General features: G+C 37.3%; 1 protein-coding gene across 1 annotated transcript in view; it reads left to right on the top strand.

Moving 5' to 3' along the window:
- Positions 1-19,478, top strand: part of LOC148777644 (ankyrin repeat and sterile alpha motif domain-containing protein 1B-like) — a 573,212-nt gene that overhangs the window by 299,776 nt on the left and 253,958 nt on the right. The window contains exon 9 of the mRNA XM_088837030.1: positions 16,148-16,291. Coding sequence (XP_088693156.1) covers positions 16,148-16,291 — 144 coding nt within the window. The remainder of the gene's footprint in view (positions 1-16,147; positions 16,292-19,478) is intronic.

The raw sequence follows: 19,478 nt of genomic DNA, 5'->3' as shown, positions 1-19,478 counted from the left end.
TCTGGTCCCTTCACTTCTTGGCAAATAGATGGGTAAATAATGGAAACAGTGAGAGACTATTTTTGAGGGGCTCCAAAACCACTGCAGATGGTGACTGCAGCCATGAAATTAAAAGATGCTTGCTCCTTTGAAGAAAAGCTAAAACCAACCTAGACAGCTTATTAAAAAGCCAGAGACATTCCTTTGCCAACAAAAATCCATCTAGTCAAAGCTATGCTTTTTCCAGTAGTCATGTATGGATGTGAGAGTTGGACTATAAAGAAAGTTGAGCACAGAAGAATTGATGCTGTTGAACTGTGCTGTTGGAGAAGACTCTTGAGAGTCCCTTGGTCTGCAAGGAGATCCAACCAGTCCATTCTAAAGGAGATCAGTCCTGGGTATTCATTGGAAGGACTGATGCTGAGGCTGAAACTCCCATCCTTTGGCCACGTGATGCGAAGAACTGACTCTTGAAATGACCCTGATGCTGGGAAAGACTGAAGGCAGGAGGAGACGGGGACGACAGAGGATGAGATGGTTGGATGGCATCACTGACTTAATGGACATGAGTTTGAGGAAGCTCAAGGGAGTTGGTGATGGACAGGGAGGCCTGTCATGCTGAGTCCATGGGGTCTCAAAGAGTTGGACATGACTGAGTGACTGCACTGAGCTGAACATATATGGTCAATTGATTTTTTTTAAGTTATAGGGCATTTCATTGGGGAAAGGATAATCTGTTACTAGTGTGGCTGAAACAACTTCTATTGATATAAGCAACAATGAACCTCAACCTTTGCCTCATATTGCTATGAAAATTAACTCAATATGGTTCAAAGACCAAAATGTAATAGCAAACAATTTGAAAACAGAAAATAGGAGACTATCTTTGTGAGTTGGTTTAGGCAAAATTTTAAAATATATTACCTATATAGCACAAAGACTGTATGCCCAGAATATAGAACATTTTTAAAGAAAAACTCTTACAATTCTGGACATACAAATGCAGGGAAATGAATCTAAACACAGATCTTACAGTCCTCAGAAAAATTGACTCAATGTAGATTGTAGACCTAAGTGTAAAAGACAGAATTATAAAGCTCCTGTATTGCAGCATAGGAGAAAATCTACATGACCTCAGGTATGGTGATGACTTTTTGTATTCAATAGTAAGGAAATGAATCATGAAAGAACTAATTGGTAAGTAGACTGTCTGAGGAGGCCTTACAAATAGCTGTGAAAAGAAGAGAAGCAAAAAGCAAAGGAGAAAAGGAAAGTTATAAGCATCTGAATGCAGAGTTCCAAAGAATAGCAAGGAGAGATAAGAAAGCCTTCCTCAGCGATCAATGCAAAGAAATAGAGGAAAACAACAGAATAAGAAAGACAAGAGATCTCTTCAAGAAAATAAGAGATACCAAGGGAACATTTCATGCAAAGATGGGCTCGATAAAGGACAGAAATGGTATGGACCTAACAGAAGCAGAAGATATTAAGAAGAGGTGGCAAGAATACACAGAAGAACAGTACAAAAAAGATCTTCACGACGAAGATAATCACGATGGCGTGATCACTCACCTAGAGCCAGACATCCTGGAATGTGAAGTCAAGTGGGCCTTAGGAAGCATCACTATGAACAAAGCTAGTGGAGGTGATGGAATTCTACTGCTGCTGCTAAGTCACTTCAGTCGTGTCCGATTCTATACGACCCCATAGACGGAAGCCCACCAGGCTCCCCCATCCCTGGGATTCTCCAGGCAAGAACACTGGAGTGGGTTGCCATTTCCCTGTCCAATGCATGAAAGTGAAAAGTGAAAGTGAAGTCGCTTAGTCATGTCTGACTCTTAGCGACCCCATGGATTGCAGCCTACCAGGCTCCTCCATTCATGGAATTTTCCAGGCAAGAGTACTGGAGTGGGGTGCCATTGCCTTCTCCGATGGAATTCTAGTTGAGCTATTTCAGATCCTGAAAGATGATGCTGTGAAAGTGCTGCACTCAATATGCCAGCAAATTTGGAAAACTCAGCAGTGGCCACAGGACTGGAAAAGGTCCGTTTTCATTCCAATCCCAAAGAAAGGCAATGCCAAAGAATGCTCAGACTGCTGAAGGATTGCAATCATCTCATACGCTAGTAAAGTCATGCTCAAAATTCTCCAAGCCAGGCTTCAGCAATATGTGAACCGTGAACTTCCAGATGTTCAAGCTTGTTTTAGAAAAGGCAGAGAACCAGAGATCAAATTGCCAACATCAGTTGGATAATCAGAAAGCAAGAGAGTTCCAGAAAAACATCTATTTCTGCTTTATTGATTATGCCAAAGCCTTTGACTGTGTGGATCACAATAAACTGTGGAACATTCTGAAAGAGATGGGAATACCAGACCACCTGACCTGCCTATTGAGAAACCTATATGCAGGTCAGGAAGCAACAGTTAGAACTGGATATGGAACAACAGACTGGTTCCAAATAGGGAAAGGAATACATCAAGGCTGTATATTGTCACCCTGCTTATTTAACTTCTATGCAGAGTACATCATGAGGAATGCTGGGCTGGAAGAAGCACAAGCTGGAATCAAGATTGCTGGGAGAAATATCAATAACCTCAGATATGCAGATGACACCACCCTTATGGCAGAAAGTGAAGAGGAACTAAAAAGCCTCATTGATGAAAGTGAAAGAGGAGAGTGAAAAAGTTGGCTTGAAGCTCAACATTCAGAAAACAAAGATCATGGCATCTGGTCCCATCACTTCATGGGAAATAGATGGAAAAACAGTGGAAACAGTGTCAGACTTTATTTTTTGGGTTCCAAAATCACTGCAGATGTTGATTGTAGCCATGAAATTAAAAGATGCTTACTCCTTAGAAGGAAAGTTATGACCAACCTAGATAGCATATTAAAAAGCAGAGATATTACTTTGCCAACAAAGATCCGTTTAGTCAAGGCTATGGTTTTTCTAGTGGTCATGTATGGATGTGGGAGTTGGACTGTGAAGAAAGCTGAGTGCTGAAGAATTGATGCTTTTGAACTGTGTTGTTGGAGAAGACTCTTGAGAGTCCCTTGGACTGCAAGGAGATCCAACCAGTCCATCCTAATGGAGACCAGTCCTGGGTATTCATTGGAAGGACTGATGCTGAGGCTGAAACTCCAATACTTTGGCCATCTGTTGCGAAGAGCTGACTCATTGGAAAAGACCCTAATGCTGGGAGGGATTGGGGACAGGAGGAGAAGGGGTCGACAGAGGATGAGATGGCTGGATGGCATCACTGACTTGATGCACATGAGTTTGGGTGAACTCTGGGAATTGGTGATGGACAGGGAGGCCTGGTGTGCTGTGATTCATGGGGTCGCAAAGTATTGGACAAGACTGAGTGACTGAACTGAACTGAACTGAAACTTCATTAATAAAATTTCTCCTATGTGAAAGACAGAGTCAAGAGAAAGAAGAGATAAGCCTAAGATTGGGAGAAAATATTTGTTAAACCTATATCTGCTAAAGGACTGTTATCCATAATATACAAAGAACTCTTATAATTTAGCAGTTTGAAAACTAACAACTGACTTAAAAATGGGCCAAGTCCTTAACAGAGACTTCATCTAAGAAGATATACAGATGGGAAATAAGCATATGCAAAGATGTTCCTTATCATATATTATCACTGAAATGTAAATGAAATTAAAACCTCAGCGAGGTACTTGCACAACTGCTAGAATGGTCAAAATACAGATACCTGACAATACCAAATACTGACACAAGATGTGGAGCTCAAGTGTGAAGCAAGGGAAACTTACTTATTGCTGATGGGGATACAAAATGGTACTGGCCCTTAGAAGACAGTTACTACAGAATTAAGCCTATTCTTACCAGATCATCCAGAGTAATCTTGCTTCTTGGTATTTATCTAAAGTAGTTGAAAACTTTTGTCTACACAAAAACTTGCACAAGGTTGTTTATAGCAGCTTTATTCATAATTGCCAAAGCTTGGAAGAAACCAAAATGTCTCTCAGTTGGTAAATGGATCAAGTGTGGTAAATCCAGACAATGGAATAGTATTCAGAGATTTTAAAAAAGGTTATTATTCAGAGCTCTGAAATGAGATTTGAAAAGCGAGGAAAAGTTGTGGAGGAAACTTAAATGTATATTATAATAAAAAGAAGCCAGTTTGAAAAGGCTATATTCTGTATGATTCTTTATGACATTCTTGAAAGGGCAAACCTATAGAAACAGTAAAAAAGAACAGTGATTGCGTTCAGAGGGTGAATAGGTGTAACAGGATCTTTAGGGCAGTGAAAATATTTTGTATGTTATCATAATAATATACACATGTCATTATGAAAATGAAAGTTGCTCCATGGTGTCCAAATCTTCCTGACACCATGGACTCTACAATCCATGGAATTCTCCAGGCCAGATACTGGAGTGGGTAGCCGTTCCCTTCTCCAGGGGATCTTCCCAACCCAGGAATTGAACCAGGGTTTCCTGCATGGCAGGCAGATTCTTTACCAGCTGAGCTACCAGGGAAGTCCACACGTCATTGTAAATTTGTGTAAACCCTTACAATGTACAGGAATAAACTGTAATATCAACTATGGACTTTGGATCATTATAGTGGATCAGTGTAGGTTCATTAATATCAGGGTAACAAATGTACCTCTGTTGTGGGGGATGTTTATAAAGAGAGCTTTGCATGTCTTGGGGCTTGGTGCAGATGGAAAATCTCTGTACCTTCGTCAATTTTTCTGTGAACCTTAAATGCCTCTAAAAAGAACAGTCTTCATTTAAAAAAAAAAGAAACTTACAATTCAACAGTAAGAAGTCAAATTAACCCAATTAAAAACAGACAAATGATTTGAAAGGATATTTCACACCAAAATGACGTGTGTCTGGCCTCCTAGCATAGGAAAAGATACTTAACACGTTGGCAGTCACAAAAGTGGAAATTAAAAGTGCTATGTGGCAGCACCACATGTCTGCTGGAATGTCTAAATTAAGTGTTTCCAAGAATGGGAAGATAATAGAACTCTAATATGAATGTAAAGTGTACAAACACTTTGGAAAACATTTTGATAATTTCCTAAAACGTTTAAAATACACTTACCATGTAACCTGTTTTTTAGGTGTTTACCTAAGAGAAACAAAAGTTTGTGTTCACATACAGAATTATATGTGAATGTTCATGGGAACTTTATTCATAATGGCTCCACACTGGAAACAACCTAACTGTCTATTAAAGGAAGAGTATATAAAAAAGTTATGATGTATCCATACAGTAAAATACTACTTTGCATTAGAAAGGAATACACTACTGATATGTGAAAAATAAAGATATATCTCAAACACATTATGCTGAGCAAAAGAAGTGCATACTTTTTATTTTTTAGGAATATCAATTTTATTGCTTAATTTTATGAAGGCTTTGAGATTTCTGCTTCTTTTTATTTATTTTTAAATTTTAATTGGAGGCTAATTACTTTACAGTATTGTATTGGTTTTGCCATACATTGACATGAATCCACCCCGGGTGTACATGTGTTCCCCATCTTGAACCCCCCTCCCACCTCCCTCCCCATATCATCCCTGTGGGTCATCCCAGTGCACCAGCCCCGAGCATCCTGTATCATGCATCGAACCTGGACTGGCGATTCATTTCACATATGATAATATACATGTTTCAATTTTTGATTCCATTTTTGTGAAGTTCTACAAAGGACCTGTCTAATAGAGTGACAGAAAAAACATTTCTGGGGCCAGGAGTCAGTGGGTACTGACCGGGCATGAGCACAGGGTAACCATTTGTGGTGATGATTATACAAGTGTATGCTTTTATCAAAAGTTATCAACCTGTATATTAAAAATGGGTGCATATTATGTATGTAAACAATTCCTCAATAAGAAGCTATTTGAAAACTAGTATTTGTTTATGCAAAATGATCTGTCTTGAAGAATAGTGTATTTTCCAAAAGTTGCATATTTTGCCTCTTATACTAAATCTTGCAGAAAAAATAAGCTTGAGTGAACTTTCTAAAAGTAACCTTTATGTTTTTGAAATTAGCTTTGATCTCTTGTGCATAAACCTGACATAAGTGTAGACTTCTTTCTCTCTCATTTCATAATAATAAACAATATTATTAGGCCAGGGTCAGATAAATGAACAAAAGTTTTAAGAGATAATAAGAACATATAAATTGACGCTAGTACTCTTATGGCAGAAAATGAAGAACAAAAGAGCCTCTTGATGAAAGTGAAAACTTGGCTTTAAACCAACATTCATTGCAGCACTGTTTATAATAGCCAGGACATGGAAGCAACCTAGATGTCCATCTGCAGATGAATGGATAAGAAAGCTTTGGTACATATACACAATGGAGTATTTCTCAGCCATCAAAAAGAATGCATTTGAATCAGTTTTAATGAGGTGGATGAAATTGGAGCCAATTATACAGAGTGAAGTAAGCCAGAAAGAAGAACATCAATACCGTATATTAACACATATATATGGAATATAGAAAAATGGTAACCTGAACCCTGTATAAGAGACTGCAAAAGAGACATAGGCATTTAGAACAGTCTTTGGGACTCTGTGGGAGAGGGTGAAGGTGGAATGATTGGAGAGAATGGAATTGTAGCATGTATATTATCATAAGTGACCAGTCCAGGTTCGACGCATAAATTTTCCTCTGTTCATTTCTTTGCATTTGTGCTTTTTTAATAAAATTCTTTTTTAGAAATAAAAAAAATAAAAAAATTAAAAAAATAAAAGTAAAAAAAAAAATAAATAAATAAACCAACATTCAGAAAACTAGGATCATGGCATCCAGTCCCATCACTTCATGGCAAATAGATGAGGAAATAATGGAAACAGTGAGAGACTTTATTTTTTGGGGCTCCAAAATCACTGCAGATGGTGACTGCAGCCATGAAATTAAAACACGCTTGCTCCTTGGAAGAAAAGCTATGACCAACCTAGGCAGCATATTAAAAAGCAGAGACATTACTTTGCCAACAAAAGTCCATCTAATCAAAGCTATAGTTTTTCCAGTAATAATGTGTGGACATGAGAGTTGGACTATAAAGGAGGCTGAGTGCTGAAGAATTGATGCTGTTGAACTGTGCTGTTGGAGAAGACTCTTGAGAGTCCCTTGGACTGCAGGGAGATCTAACTAGTCCATCCTAAGGGAAATCAGTCCTGAATATTCATCAGAAGGACTGACGCTGAAGCTGAAGCTCCAATCCTTTGGCCACCTGATGCGAAGAACTGACTCTTGAAATGACCCTGATGCTGGGAAAGACTGAAGGCAGGAGGAGACGGGGACGACAGAGGATGAGATGGTTGGATGGCATTACTGACTTGATGGACATGAGTTTGAGGAAGCTCAAGGGAGTTGGTGATGGACAGGGAAGCCTGACATGCTGCAGTCCATGGGGTCTCAAACAGTTGGACATGACTGAGCAACTGAACTAAACTGAACTGAGTACTAAACTAGAATAGCAAACCAAATGAATTCTTTGAAGTTTCCTAGATGGCCATGCAAAGAATGTCAGCTATGTAAAGAGGTAGCAGGTGGGGATACAGTGTGTGGAACACAGCATTTTAAAGCAATTACAATGAATGTCTCATGTACTATTAAAAAGAGAACAGTTCTCCTTAATCTAGTCTTCAATATTCCTTGCAACTAAAATACTTGCTTTAATAGCAATTCTGTCCTTTAATAAATGTGAATACTGGAGAATCACCAGGTTTAAAATATCACCGTGCACAGTAATATTATTTTGATGTGTGGATGCTAGGAGGTGGACTCAGTGTACTCATTGGCCTTAAGAATTTCTTCTTCCTTTTCCTTGCTGGTATAAATCAGTTTAGGATGTATGCTAAGTCACTTCAGTCGTGTCCGACTCTGTGTGACCCCATAGATGGAAGCCCACCAGGCTCCCCCGTCCCTGGGATTCTCCAGGCAAGAACACTGGAGTGGGTTGCCATTTCCTTCTCCAATGTGTGAAAGTGAAAAGTGAAAGTGAAGTCGCTCAGTCGTGTCTGACCCTTAGCGACCCCACGGACTGCAGCCTACCAGGCTCCTCCATCCATGGGATTGTATACGTAATTACAAATAAATCTGAGAGAGATTTCATTTTTCAAAAGACCCTAATATTCCATCTGTTGTGAACTTCACTAACTTGGAGCAAATAACTGTGGTGAAAAGATAGTATAAGATAGTGCTGGAGTTGTTCTCAGAAAATTTTAAGCCTATGTTTCAGTTCAGTTCAGTCACTCAGTCGTGTCCGACTCTTTGCAACCCCATGAACCTCAGCATGTCAGGCCTCCCTGTCCATCACCAACTGTTGTAGCTTACTTAAACTCATGTCCATCAAGTCAGTGATGCCATCCAGCCATCTCATCCTCTGTCGTCCCCTTCTCCTCCTACCCTCAATCTTTCCCAGCATTAGGGTCTTTTCCAATGAGTCAGTTATTCGTATCAGGTGGCCAAAGTATTGGAGTTTCAGTTTAAACATCGGTCCTTCCAATGAACACCCAGGATTGATCTCATTTAGGATGACTGGTTGGATCTCCTTACAGTCCAAGGGACTCTCAAGAGTCTTCTCTAACACCACAGTTCAAAAACATCAATTCTTCAGCACTCAGCTTTCTTTATAGTCCAACTCTTACATCCATACATGACTACTGGAAAAACCATAGCCTTAACTTGGCAGACTTTTGTTGGCAAAGTAATGTCTGCTTTTTAATGTGCTGTCTAGTTTGGTCATAACTTTCCTTCCAAGGAGTAAGCATCTTTTAATTTCATGCAGATGTTTAGTCTTAATAAATTGCTGAAAATGTTTGATGATAATCTTTCTGAGCATCTCCAATGTATGAAACTGTGGTGTGTGACCTCTTTGTCAGTGATGAATTTAACATAAACAAGAGGAGAGTGAAAAGGTTGGCTTGAAGCTCAACATTCAGAACACAAAGATCATGGCATCTGGTCCCATCACTTCATGGGAAATAGATGGAAAAACAGTGGAAACAGTGTCAGACTTTATTTTTTTGGGCTCCAAAATCACTGCAGATGCTGATTGCAGCCATGAAATTAAAAGATGCTTACTCCTTGGAAGGAAAGTTATGACCAACCTTGATAGTATATTAAAAAGCAGAGACATTACTTTGCCAACCAAGGTCCGTCTAGTCAAGGCTATGGTTTTTCCTGTGGTCATGTATGTATGTGAGTGTTGGACTGTGAAGAAAGCTGATCGCCGAAGAATTGATGCTTTTGAACTGTGGTGCTGGAGAAGACTCTTGAGAGTCCCTTATACTGCAAGGAGATCCAACCAGTCCATTCTAAGGGAGATCGATCCTGGGTGTTCATTGGAAGGACTGATGCTAAAGCTGAAACTCCAATACTTTGGCCACCTCATGCGTCGAGTTGACTCACTGGAAAAGACTCTGATGCTGGGAGGGATTGGGGGCGGGAGGAGACGGGGACGACCGAGAATGAGATGGCTGGATGGCATCACCAACTCTGTGGACATGAGTTTGAGTGTATTCCGGGAGTTGGTGATGGACAGGGAGGCCTGGCTTGCTGTGATTCATGGGGTCGCGGAGAGTCGGACACGACTGAGCGACTGAACTGAACTGAACTGAACTGAAGTCTGCTATTCATACTTTTTGAGTAATGTGATTACTGACCTTTATTTGTTTGATCATTGACACTGCCATAGTTTTAGTATAAATGAACCAACTTGCTGCTCCTCAAGCCACTCAGTCATGTCTGACTTTTTGCAGCCCCATAGACTGTAGCCCACCAGGCTCCTCTGCCCATGGAATTTTCCAGGCAAGAATACTGGAGTGGGTTCCCATGCCCTCCTCCAGGGGACCTCCCTGACCCAGGGATCCAACTCACATCTCTTCTGTCCCCTGCATTGACAGTTGGGTTCATTACCACTAGTGCCATTTGGGAAGCCCCAAAGAAGACATGTGCCTAAGTAAAAATTAGGATTCTATTACTGTAGAAAAAGAGGGCTAGGTGTTCTGTTATAGTGGAGACAACTAATAGCCTCTGTAAGAGAAAACTGTATGTACAGTTTTCTATATAAGAGAATGTTTGGTATATTCAAAAGAAAAAGCATAGTGTGTTTAAATGTTATGAGCAAAGGGAAGGAAGAATGACAGAAATGGGACAAAACTAGGTAATGCAGGTAATGGCAAATCATACACAGCCTCTGAAATCATGTTAAAAATTTTGAATTTTATCCAAAGAACAATGAAAAACTATTAAAAGTTTTAAAGGAAGAGGGTAACATTTTCAATTTCTCATATAAGAAATTTTTTTTTCTCTTGTAATGGTGTGGAGAATACTTTAGAGACTTTGGAAATATATGTTGTTGTTGCATTAGTCTCTCAATTGTGTCCAACTCTTTGTGACCCCATGGACTGTAGCTCATCAGGTTCCTCTGTCCATGGGATTCTCTAGGCAAGAATACTGGATTGGATTGTCATTCCCTTTTCCAGGGAATCTTCCTTACTCAGGGATTGAACCCAGCTCTCCTGAACTGCAGGCAGATTCTTAACAGTCTGAGCCACCCAATAATAATACTCTTTGGCACACAATTGCATATTTATCAATTCTGAAAAAAGCACTGGACAGGAGTTCAAATCTGGATGGACATGCACTGAATGTTTGTAATGGTAATTAATGTCAGAAAAGCTTCACTTTCTCCTTTATAACTTTTTATTTTGAATGATTTGTTTTACAATAAGCATTTGTTACTTTAAGTTTCATTAGAAGTTAATGAATCATTTTTGGTTTTGAAAAACAAACACAAAAAGACTTGCTGATTTGCAGACCAGATTGCTGACTCCTATCCCTAATGATCTTTGTTTTGCTCTCCGTTTCTGTTGGTTGCCTTCTCCCTGGAGTCTGCCCATTTGCCAGGTCCCTTTGCATTGGCAATTCTTTTAGACTGTTTCCTACTTTTTAATTTGGCGTTTGCATTTCTGATAGGATGAGAAGCAGCATTGTCTCATTCCAGCATCCCATTTCCCCACTCGTATGTTGTTCTTCTCGGAGGAGGCAATGGCAAGCCACTCCAGTACTCTTGCCTAGAAAATCCCATGGATGGAGGAGCCTGGTAGGCTGCAGTCCCTGGGGTCGCTAAGGGTCGGACACGACTGAGTGACTTCACTTTCACTTTTCACTTTCACACATTGGAGAAGGAAATGGCAACCCACTCCAGTGTTCTTGCCTGGAGAATCCCAGGGACGGGGGACCCTGGTGGGCTTCTGTCTATGGGGTCACACAGAGTCGGACACGACTGAAGTGATGCAGCAGCAGCAGCATGTTGTTCTCCTATATCCTGGCTCTGTCGAGCAGCGTCAGTTTCTGCTTTTCTTCCAGGGACTTTTGGACAGGATGTAGATGTCCTTGGAGCTTTCTTGGTGGCTCAGACAATTAAGAATCTGCCTGCAATGCTGGAGTTCGATACCTGGGTTTGATCCCTGGGTCAGGAAGATCCCCTGGAGAAGGGAATGGGTGCCCACTCCAGTATTCTCACTTGGAGAATTCCATGGACAGAGGAGCCTGGTGGGACTAACACTGGACATCCTTGGATTTTCTCTTCTCCTACTGCCAGCATGTTTCTAAAGACATGCATTCAAGGATTGACTAATGAGGATTAACGAGTCTGTATGGGAATCATATTTGATCCTTGATCCTTTTCTTGAACAGTAAACACTTTAATTGCTTAGACTTACAATTTTTTTTAACTTTTAACCTTTTTATTTTGTATTGGAGTATAGCTGATTAATAATGTTGTAATAGTTTCAGGTGAACAGTACAGGGACTCAGCCATACATTTACCTCTATCTGTTCTCCCCCAAACTCACCTCTCATCCAGGTTGCCACATAACATTGTAGACTTACAGAATTTTGGACTTAAAAAAAAATTAAAGGCCATCAATGATAAAGTATAACATAACATAGAAATTCCTTTGTGGATATTCTGAATATTTTGAATAATTTTGTCTCTTTGAAGAGCTCTAGAAATTAGAAACTTCCTTCTAATTAGTAGTTCTTAGAAAGATTATAGGACCTAGAGTCAGAGGACTTGTATTACACTCTGCCCTCAATTGTAGGATGACCTTGCAAATTGAGTAACACTGAGTTGCACACAGCTAATTTCTAAACTGTCTTTAGGGGGCAGTTAACTTCTAACAGCTAACTTCTAAACTGTCTTTAGGGGGCAGTACTAAACCACAAAATTTATAAAATAAATTTTGTTATTTTTGCTAATGCTATTGGCAAATGTTAATATAAAATAAAACTAAAATAACTATAATGAGACTTGTGATGCAATTATATATACCTCTTATTATTAGTAAAATTTTCTAGGTAGTCAAATGAAATGTTAGTTTAAAACTCATTCCTTTAATGATTTATTTAATAAATAATTATTACATTATGCAAAAACACATGGTAAGAGATGCAAATGTGAATAAGGCATATTTGCTTTCAGATAACTTACAGTTAACTAAGATAAATAATTTGTGTGTGTCTGTGTTTGTGTGTATACAACTCTTTCAGGCTAAAGACTACAATAAAAATAACATTTATTATTTTTTATGGGCTTCCACAGTAGGTAGCTCAGTGGTAAAGAATCTGCCTGCAGTGCAGGAGACACAGAAGATGCACCTTTGATCCCTGGGTCTAGAGGAGCCCCTGGAGAAGGAAAGAGCACCCCCCTCCAGTATTCTTGCTGGGAAAATCTCATGGACAGAGAAGACTGGCAGGCTGCAGTCCATAGGGTCTCAGAGAGTCAGACATGACTGAGTGACAGAACTGCAGCAGCACTGATTATTTTTTGTCTACCTGTCACTGTCAAGCAACTAATTTTATCCTCATATAACCCCTTCAAGCAGGAATTATTATTATGCCTACTTTGCAGATAAGGAAACTGAGGATTAGTAAGATTATGTGATTTGCTCAGTAACACAGCTTGCAAGTGGCAGAGCCAGGAATAAATATCTGTTTGTATATATTAAATATATATCTGTTTGACTTTAAAACTTTTGCTCTTTGCCACTGTACCATTTGTCATTTCAAAGTCTATGTGAAATAACAGAATACAAAACTAACAGAAAGAACTGAAGACTTTCAGAAGAAAGCAACATCCTTCTGTTTGTGGTAAACCTGGAAAATTTTATGTAAGAGGTGAAATCTGAACTGTATTTTGAGGAATCAATAGTATTATAGGAGAATAATAGCTAAAAACAATGGTTAATACTTATTGAAACCTGACTGTGTGTCAGGCATCACATATTCATTACCTAATTTTTCAGGAAAAATTTCTAAGGGAGGTGTATACTACTGTATTATTTTCCCGCATAAAGTAAGTGAGGCTGCCAGTGGTCCTATACCCTGAAAACCACACTAATTAGTAGGCTAAAAAGTAAGAGAGTTAGAACTTGAATCCAGGACTAATTTTAGAGTCTAAACTCTTAACCAGTACAATAATTGTATGGAGAAGTAAGGTGGAGGGCATGAACAAAAGCACAGAACAAATTAGGAAAGGATAAATAATTCCATTTGGTTATAGCCTTGGGTGAATAAAAGGGAGTAAGAAAGGGGCTGAAAAATAGTTTGACCATAAAACCTTGAAGCCATATTAAGGAATATGGATATTATTTGCTCTACAATGGGAAGTAATTGAAGAATTATGAGCTGGGAAGAGACATAAGCAGTTTTTCTTTGGGGAGGAGAAAGAGAAGAAAAAACCTGATTATAAAATGTTGATAATTGTTAGCCAAGCATATGATTTATACTGCCATATGTGTCAACCTTGATGGTCAATCCAATAATTGATCATGAGTTGGTGAAGGAGATGCCCATTTGATCATTCTAGTCATTTTTATAGATAGCATTTATCAAACATATGGATTGGATACCCTAGAGTTAGGCAGTCTGGATTAGGATCCTTTTTCTGTCTCTTACTAACTCCGTGACCTTGGGTTTTACTTGACTTCTTGTGGCTTAGTTTAGTATTTTCCTAAAAGTCTTGTGTGAATTAAAATAATGAATAATAGAGGGCTCAGTAGATTGTAGCACTGTATTATTGTATTATAAAAGCACTGTAGCATTGTATTATATCTTACGGACAGTAACTCATTGAAGGACTATTGAAGTTCTTAATTTCTCAGTTATTGAAAATTGATAAAGGGAAGTATAAGATGTGAATGTAAAAACCAGTCGTATTTTGAAGTCTTATATGCTATTTTTTAAAGCAACAACTTTTAGGGGGAGATGGGCTCTATTTGCAATTCAGTATGTAAACTATCTTTACTAACTTCAGTAATCATGATCTATCAGTGTTATACTCAACACTACACTCTGAATATTTCTAGACAAACTTAATATCTTTGCCATTTAAAAAAAATACTATCTGTTGAATATTCAGCAGGCTCTTTTAATATGGAATTTTTCTTTCATTCTGGCAAAATTTCTTGCATTGTTACTTTGACAATTTCTTTTTACCTCTACTTGGAACTCTTAGTTTAATCCCTTAATTTTCTTAACTTTTAACTTCTTTTGTTCTGTCCTCTGGGAAATTTGCTCAGACTTATTTTCCAACTATTGGATTTTATGTATTCTCTCTCTCTAAGGATACTGTTTATAATTTTTCTCTGTATATTTAGTTTGGCCTTTTAAAAGCTTCCTTCCAATATATGGCTATCATTATACTTTTGTTCATATTTAACTGAAAAATTAGGAACTGTTTATATGGATGGAGTTTGTTGGGGAGGGGTTTCACAATGGGCATTAAGGCATGGACCCCTCTACCATTTTCCTCAGTACTTACAGATTGTTTTTCTTGAGCAGTCCAGAGGAGTATCCTCTCATCTGCTACCTGGGAGATATGAACTTAGCTGCCGTGTTCTCTAAGACAAATGTGGGAAGAAGGCACTGGGGCAGGTTGAGCATCTTTATTTACTAAATAGATATTCACTTAATTTCATTGTTTTTAAAGAGGCATCCCTCAGTTCATTGTGCCTAGTTTCTTAGAATTCATAATCCCTTTGCTTCAGCCTCACCAGAAGGTAAATCTCCAATTTCTTGTCAGGTGGTGAAGGTTTATTTTCTTGGCTGGGTGATGAATCTGGGGTCTAATTTCTAATGTAGAATTTCTATTCTGTTTTAGCTCCACCAGCACCTACAAAATTTCTTGCATTATTACTTCACAGGTAGTCAGTCTCTCTCATTCATAAGTCCTTTAGAGGAGTTGAATCATGAATAGATCTGCTTCTTATTGTTCCACTTTGCAGACAATTTACTTTCCGTGAAATTAATAAATCATCTGTTTATCATTGTCTAAATGTTTTCCAGATATTGCTCATCTGTTAACTTCCTCCTGTTGTCCTTGTCCTTATGGTTTAAATCATTTTTGCAAAAGTTTTGCTGTCATTTAAGTGAGATTTGGAAAGTAGCAAAACTAAATATGTTTGCCTAGCATGGAAGTCCTATTATTAACTTTAAAAGTATCACCCCTCTTACAAGGGCTTCCTAGGAGACATAAGAGACCAGAGGTCCAATCCCTGGGTGTGGAAGATCCCTTGGAGGGGGGCACAGCTCCTGACTCCAGTATTCTTGTCTGGAGGATCCCATGGACAGAGGAGCCTGGTGGGCTATAGTCCAGGTGTTGCAAAGAGTTGAACATGACTGAAGCGACTTAGCACATACCCCTCTTATGCATATAATATGAAATTTTATGAATTTCTTTTTTTGTCCAAAAATGAGTCTACTTTTTGATGACATTGTGAAAAAATGGACTTTTTATAAATTCTTATTTCAGTATTTTCATTTTGTTCCTCTGATTGCATTAGAAATAAAAATATTTGTTGCTGTCTTTATGTTCTCTTGTCATTTTCATGTCTGTTCTTCAACATGAACTTTGCAATTTACCAATCTTTGTCATCCAGTTTTTTCACTTTGTTTCCTTTCACACTCAACTTAGAATTAAATTATACGTATTTTTTGACTGATTTCCTTAGCACAGTCACATAACTATGGCCAGAATTAAGCTAATTCCTTCTTGCTAACATACACCATGAGAAATTTATGTAAGTTAGTTGATGTTAAGATATCTAACTGACATTGATATAATATATTGGTATGATATAAATTTAATTTCAGAGAACTTCATCTACAATAAATTTGTCACCAGGAGAAGTGGAAGAAGAAGAAGATGATGAAAACACTTGTGGGCCCTCAGGACTCTGGGAAGCATTAACTCCTTGTAATGGATGTAGGAACCTTGGCTTCCCCATGCTTGCACAGGTAATGGTTTACTTTCTTAAGATACAATGAAACATAAAAATGGTTGCCTAGGTTTTTAAGTAAATCTTTTTTATTACCCACTGAAAATCCAATTAATATTTTATTTATACGTTGAAATTTTTCTTCAGTTGAGGGTCAGTAAAATGCTTATATAACTAGCTGTACATGTATGCATAAGTCAACACATACTCCACATAATTATAATTTTATGTGATTTTATTTTGGTCATGATGCTAGCTCTAGAAAAATTGAGTTGAATAAGAGGTTTTAGTATTGATGAGTTTGAAATATTTCATTTTAAAGAATGCTATTTTGAAATTAAATCATAATTCATATTTAAATAATAATAAGATGATTTAAAAGAAAGCATGTGAGGGCTCTTTAAAAGCATAGTGATTTTTTTTCTTAGTACAGTGAAATATTGTAGAATAATGTGTGCCACTGACAATTATGCACTACAATCCCCAGATGAGAATAGCACACTAAAACATTGATTATAATTTTGAAATCATTTCACTACTAATTAAGTCACTTTTAATTCTATTGTATCACCCTCAAATTTTTCTTGTGCATTATGATTCACAAGCCCTTAGAGGAGCTTCAGAAATAAGTAAAACAAGCCAAACAGAATTAGGAAATTTGAAGCCATGATGAATTCATCTCTACATGAAGATGAAAAAGCACTTAATATGAAAAATAGTGTAATGGCAAAGGTGTGTTTATGTAACTACATAAAATATAAGTGGAAAAATAGGATAAGAAAGAATTCAATATATCTCAAAAATATTATTTTGTTTTGCAACAAATATGAAGCAATTGTGTTCAAGAAACCATTACATGTTTTTACATCTATGTCATAATTTAATCACAGCCACCCAAATTCCAATATTGATTTATTGCACTTAAAGAATCTCTTTGTCTTAATATGAACTATTTATAGAACTTTAAGACAGTTTATGCTAACCTTACAGAATTATTTTCAATATTTACCGGCCTGTGAGATCCATAAAGGTACACTATATATTGCTCAGTGTCTATGATTTAATGCCAACGTTGTTCCTGGAATATTGTCAGAATTAAGTAGTATTTGAATTAAATGATTTTCTATAGGGTTTCAATTCTTCACTTGTTGATGTTTGGTAGAAACTAAGCAATCCTGTAAAACAATTATCCTTCAGTTAAAAATAAATAAATTAAAAAACACTTTTACATATTTAAAAGGGTATGTTCATGTGTATGTTAGTCAAGGGTATAGAAGAAAGGAAATTAAGAAACAGAGGTTTTGATTTTATTAATTTATTCTTATCTGCTTAACAGTTTACCAGTAATTTAATGCTTTTACCTATTTTTTGGCTCATAAAATTAATATCTTTGTATTTTCATTTTCAAAAGTAGAATTACAAAATAGCAGAACTCTAAGCTACCATAATATATGACTGTATCTGGATTCTCCATCACCTTATTATCATTTACATTTATTTTTTAAATTGTAACTTATTTTGTTTTACTAGGTTTGGGAGTAGGCTTGGTAGTAACTTGCTTTTGTTTATAATTTTTAATATTTTTCTTTGGCATTTTTCTGTGTAGGCTTGTATCACTTGAATAAATATTGAGTATTACTATTTTAATAGCTATTTTTACCCTAAAATGTTTCCCAATCTGAAGCTTTTCTTTCTTTTTTAATATTGCATGGGCATATGTTGTGTGGTTTTTTAACCATCAAATTCACTAAACTTTATGGTCTTTTTTAAAAATTCATTTCATCTAGAATTTCTTTTAAAAAAATTTCAAATATGACTTTATCTTTGTTTTTAACTTGTTGATATCTAGTTTTTCTATGACCTTACCTTTGACAATAACTCTCATTCCTTTCATTATATGCTGTCATGCTTGGCTTGGGTTTTCTTCTGAATCTCTTATTTTAATTTTCCTATTTTTACAAACAATGACCCACTTTGATATTTTTTACACATATGTTGCAGGAGAAATATCATTGCATTAAAACTGTTAGCTGACATGATTGTCCGCTTTTTAATTTATATTTTATACTTACTCTGTCAAGTTTAAAAATTATTCTTATTGGGCTTTTAATTGTTACTGCTTTAAATCTGTAAACTTACTTGGGATGCAGTACCTTTTTAAAAAATGTATTTAATCTAACAAATCAAACAGAATACTTTTACCAAGTTTCTCTTCTAGTCTTCTTTTACTAATGTTCTCAATTTGTAATGGGCTCCCCTTCAACATGTGTGTGTGTGTGTGTGTGTGTATGCTTAGTGACTTCAGTCATGTCTGACTCTTCATGACACTATAGCCTGTAGCCCTCCAGGCTCCTCTGTCCATGGGATTACTACAGGCAAGAATATTAGAGTGGGTTGCCACGCCCTCCTCCATGGCACCTTCCTGACCCAGGGATCGACCAGCATCTCTTACATCTCCTGCATTGGCAGGAGGTTTCTTTACCACTAGCACCAAACCTGCCTGCCAATGCAGGAGACATGAGAGATTCCTGGGTGGGGAAGATGCCCTCAAGGAAGACATGGCAACCCACTCCAATATTCTTGCCTGGAGAATCCCATAGACAGAGAAGCCTGGAGGGCTAGAGTCAATAGGGTCACAAAGATTCAGACACGACTAAAGTGACTTAGCACATATATATACATATATAATTATAACAACATTTTTAATGTGATGATGCAAACTATAAAAATACTTATTATATTTCACAATAAAATTAATGTGCAATGGTTGACACTAGTATAGGTTAAAACATTTGATATATCAAATATAAGTTTTTCCTATAACTTGCAATAACTTTGAACTCAGGATTTTCTGGACATATGATTCTGTTATTGATGAATTTTAAGGAAACTTTATTTAGAAGCCAGTTTTTTCAGATCTGAATTATTTTGGGGGCCATTAAAATCATTAAGCCATAAGCACTGTGCATATAGGGCCTCATGAAAAGTCCCTACCTTACAGTTTGGCACAGGAGCTTTTGCAATCAGCGGAATTAGTATAGTGCTTAGCAGATTCCTATATATTCAGATTTTCTGGATTGGAATAAATATAATTTATTCTGCTTAGCTGGATCTAGTAAACAGGTATTAAATATCTTGTATTCAAAGTAGAATGCTAAACTTCAGAAACATGAGGATTATGGAAATGCAAACTTAATTGGAAGCCA

The sequence above is a fragment of the Moschus berezovskii genome, chromosome 6 (assembly GCF_049115385.1).
Source record: "Moschus berezovskii isolate FMDL1 chromosome 6, NW_MosBer_1.0, whole genome shotgun sequence".
In the NCBI taxonomy this organism is placed as follows: domain Eukaryota; kingdom Metazoa; phylum Chordata; class Mammalia; order Artiodactyla; family Moschidae; genus Moschus; species Moschus berezovskii.
This window is presented reverse-complemented; position numbering and strand designations above follow the sequence as displayed.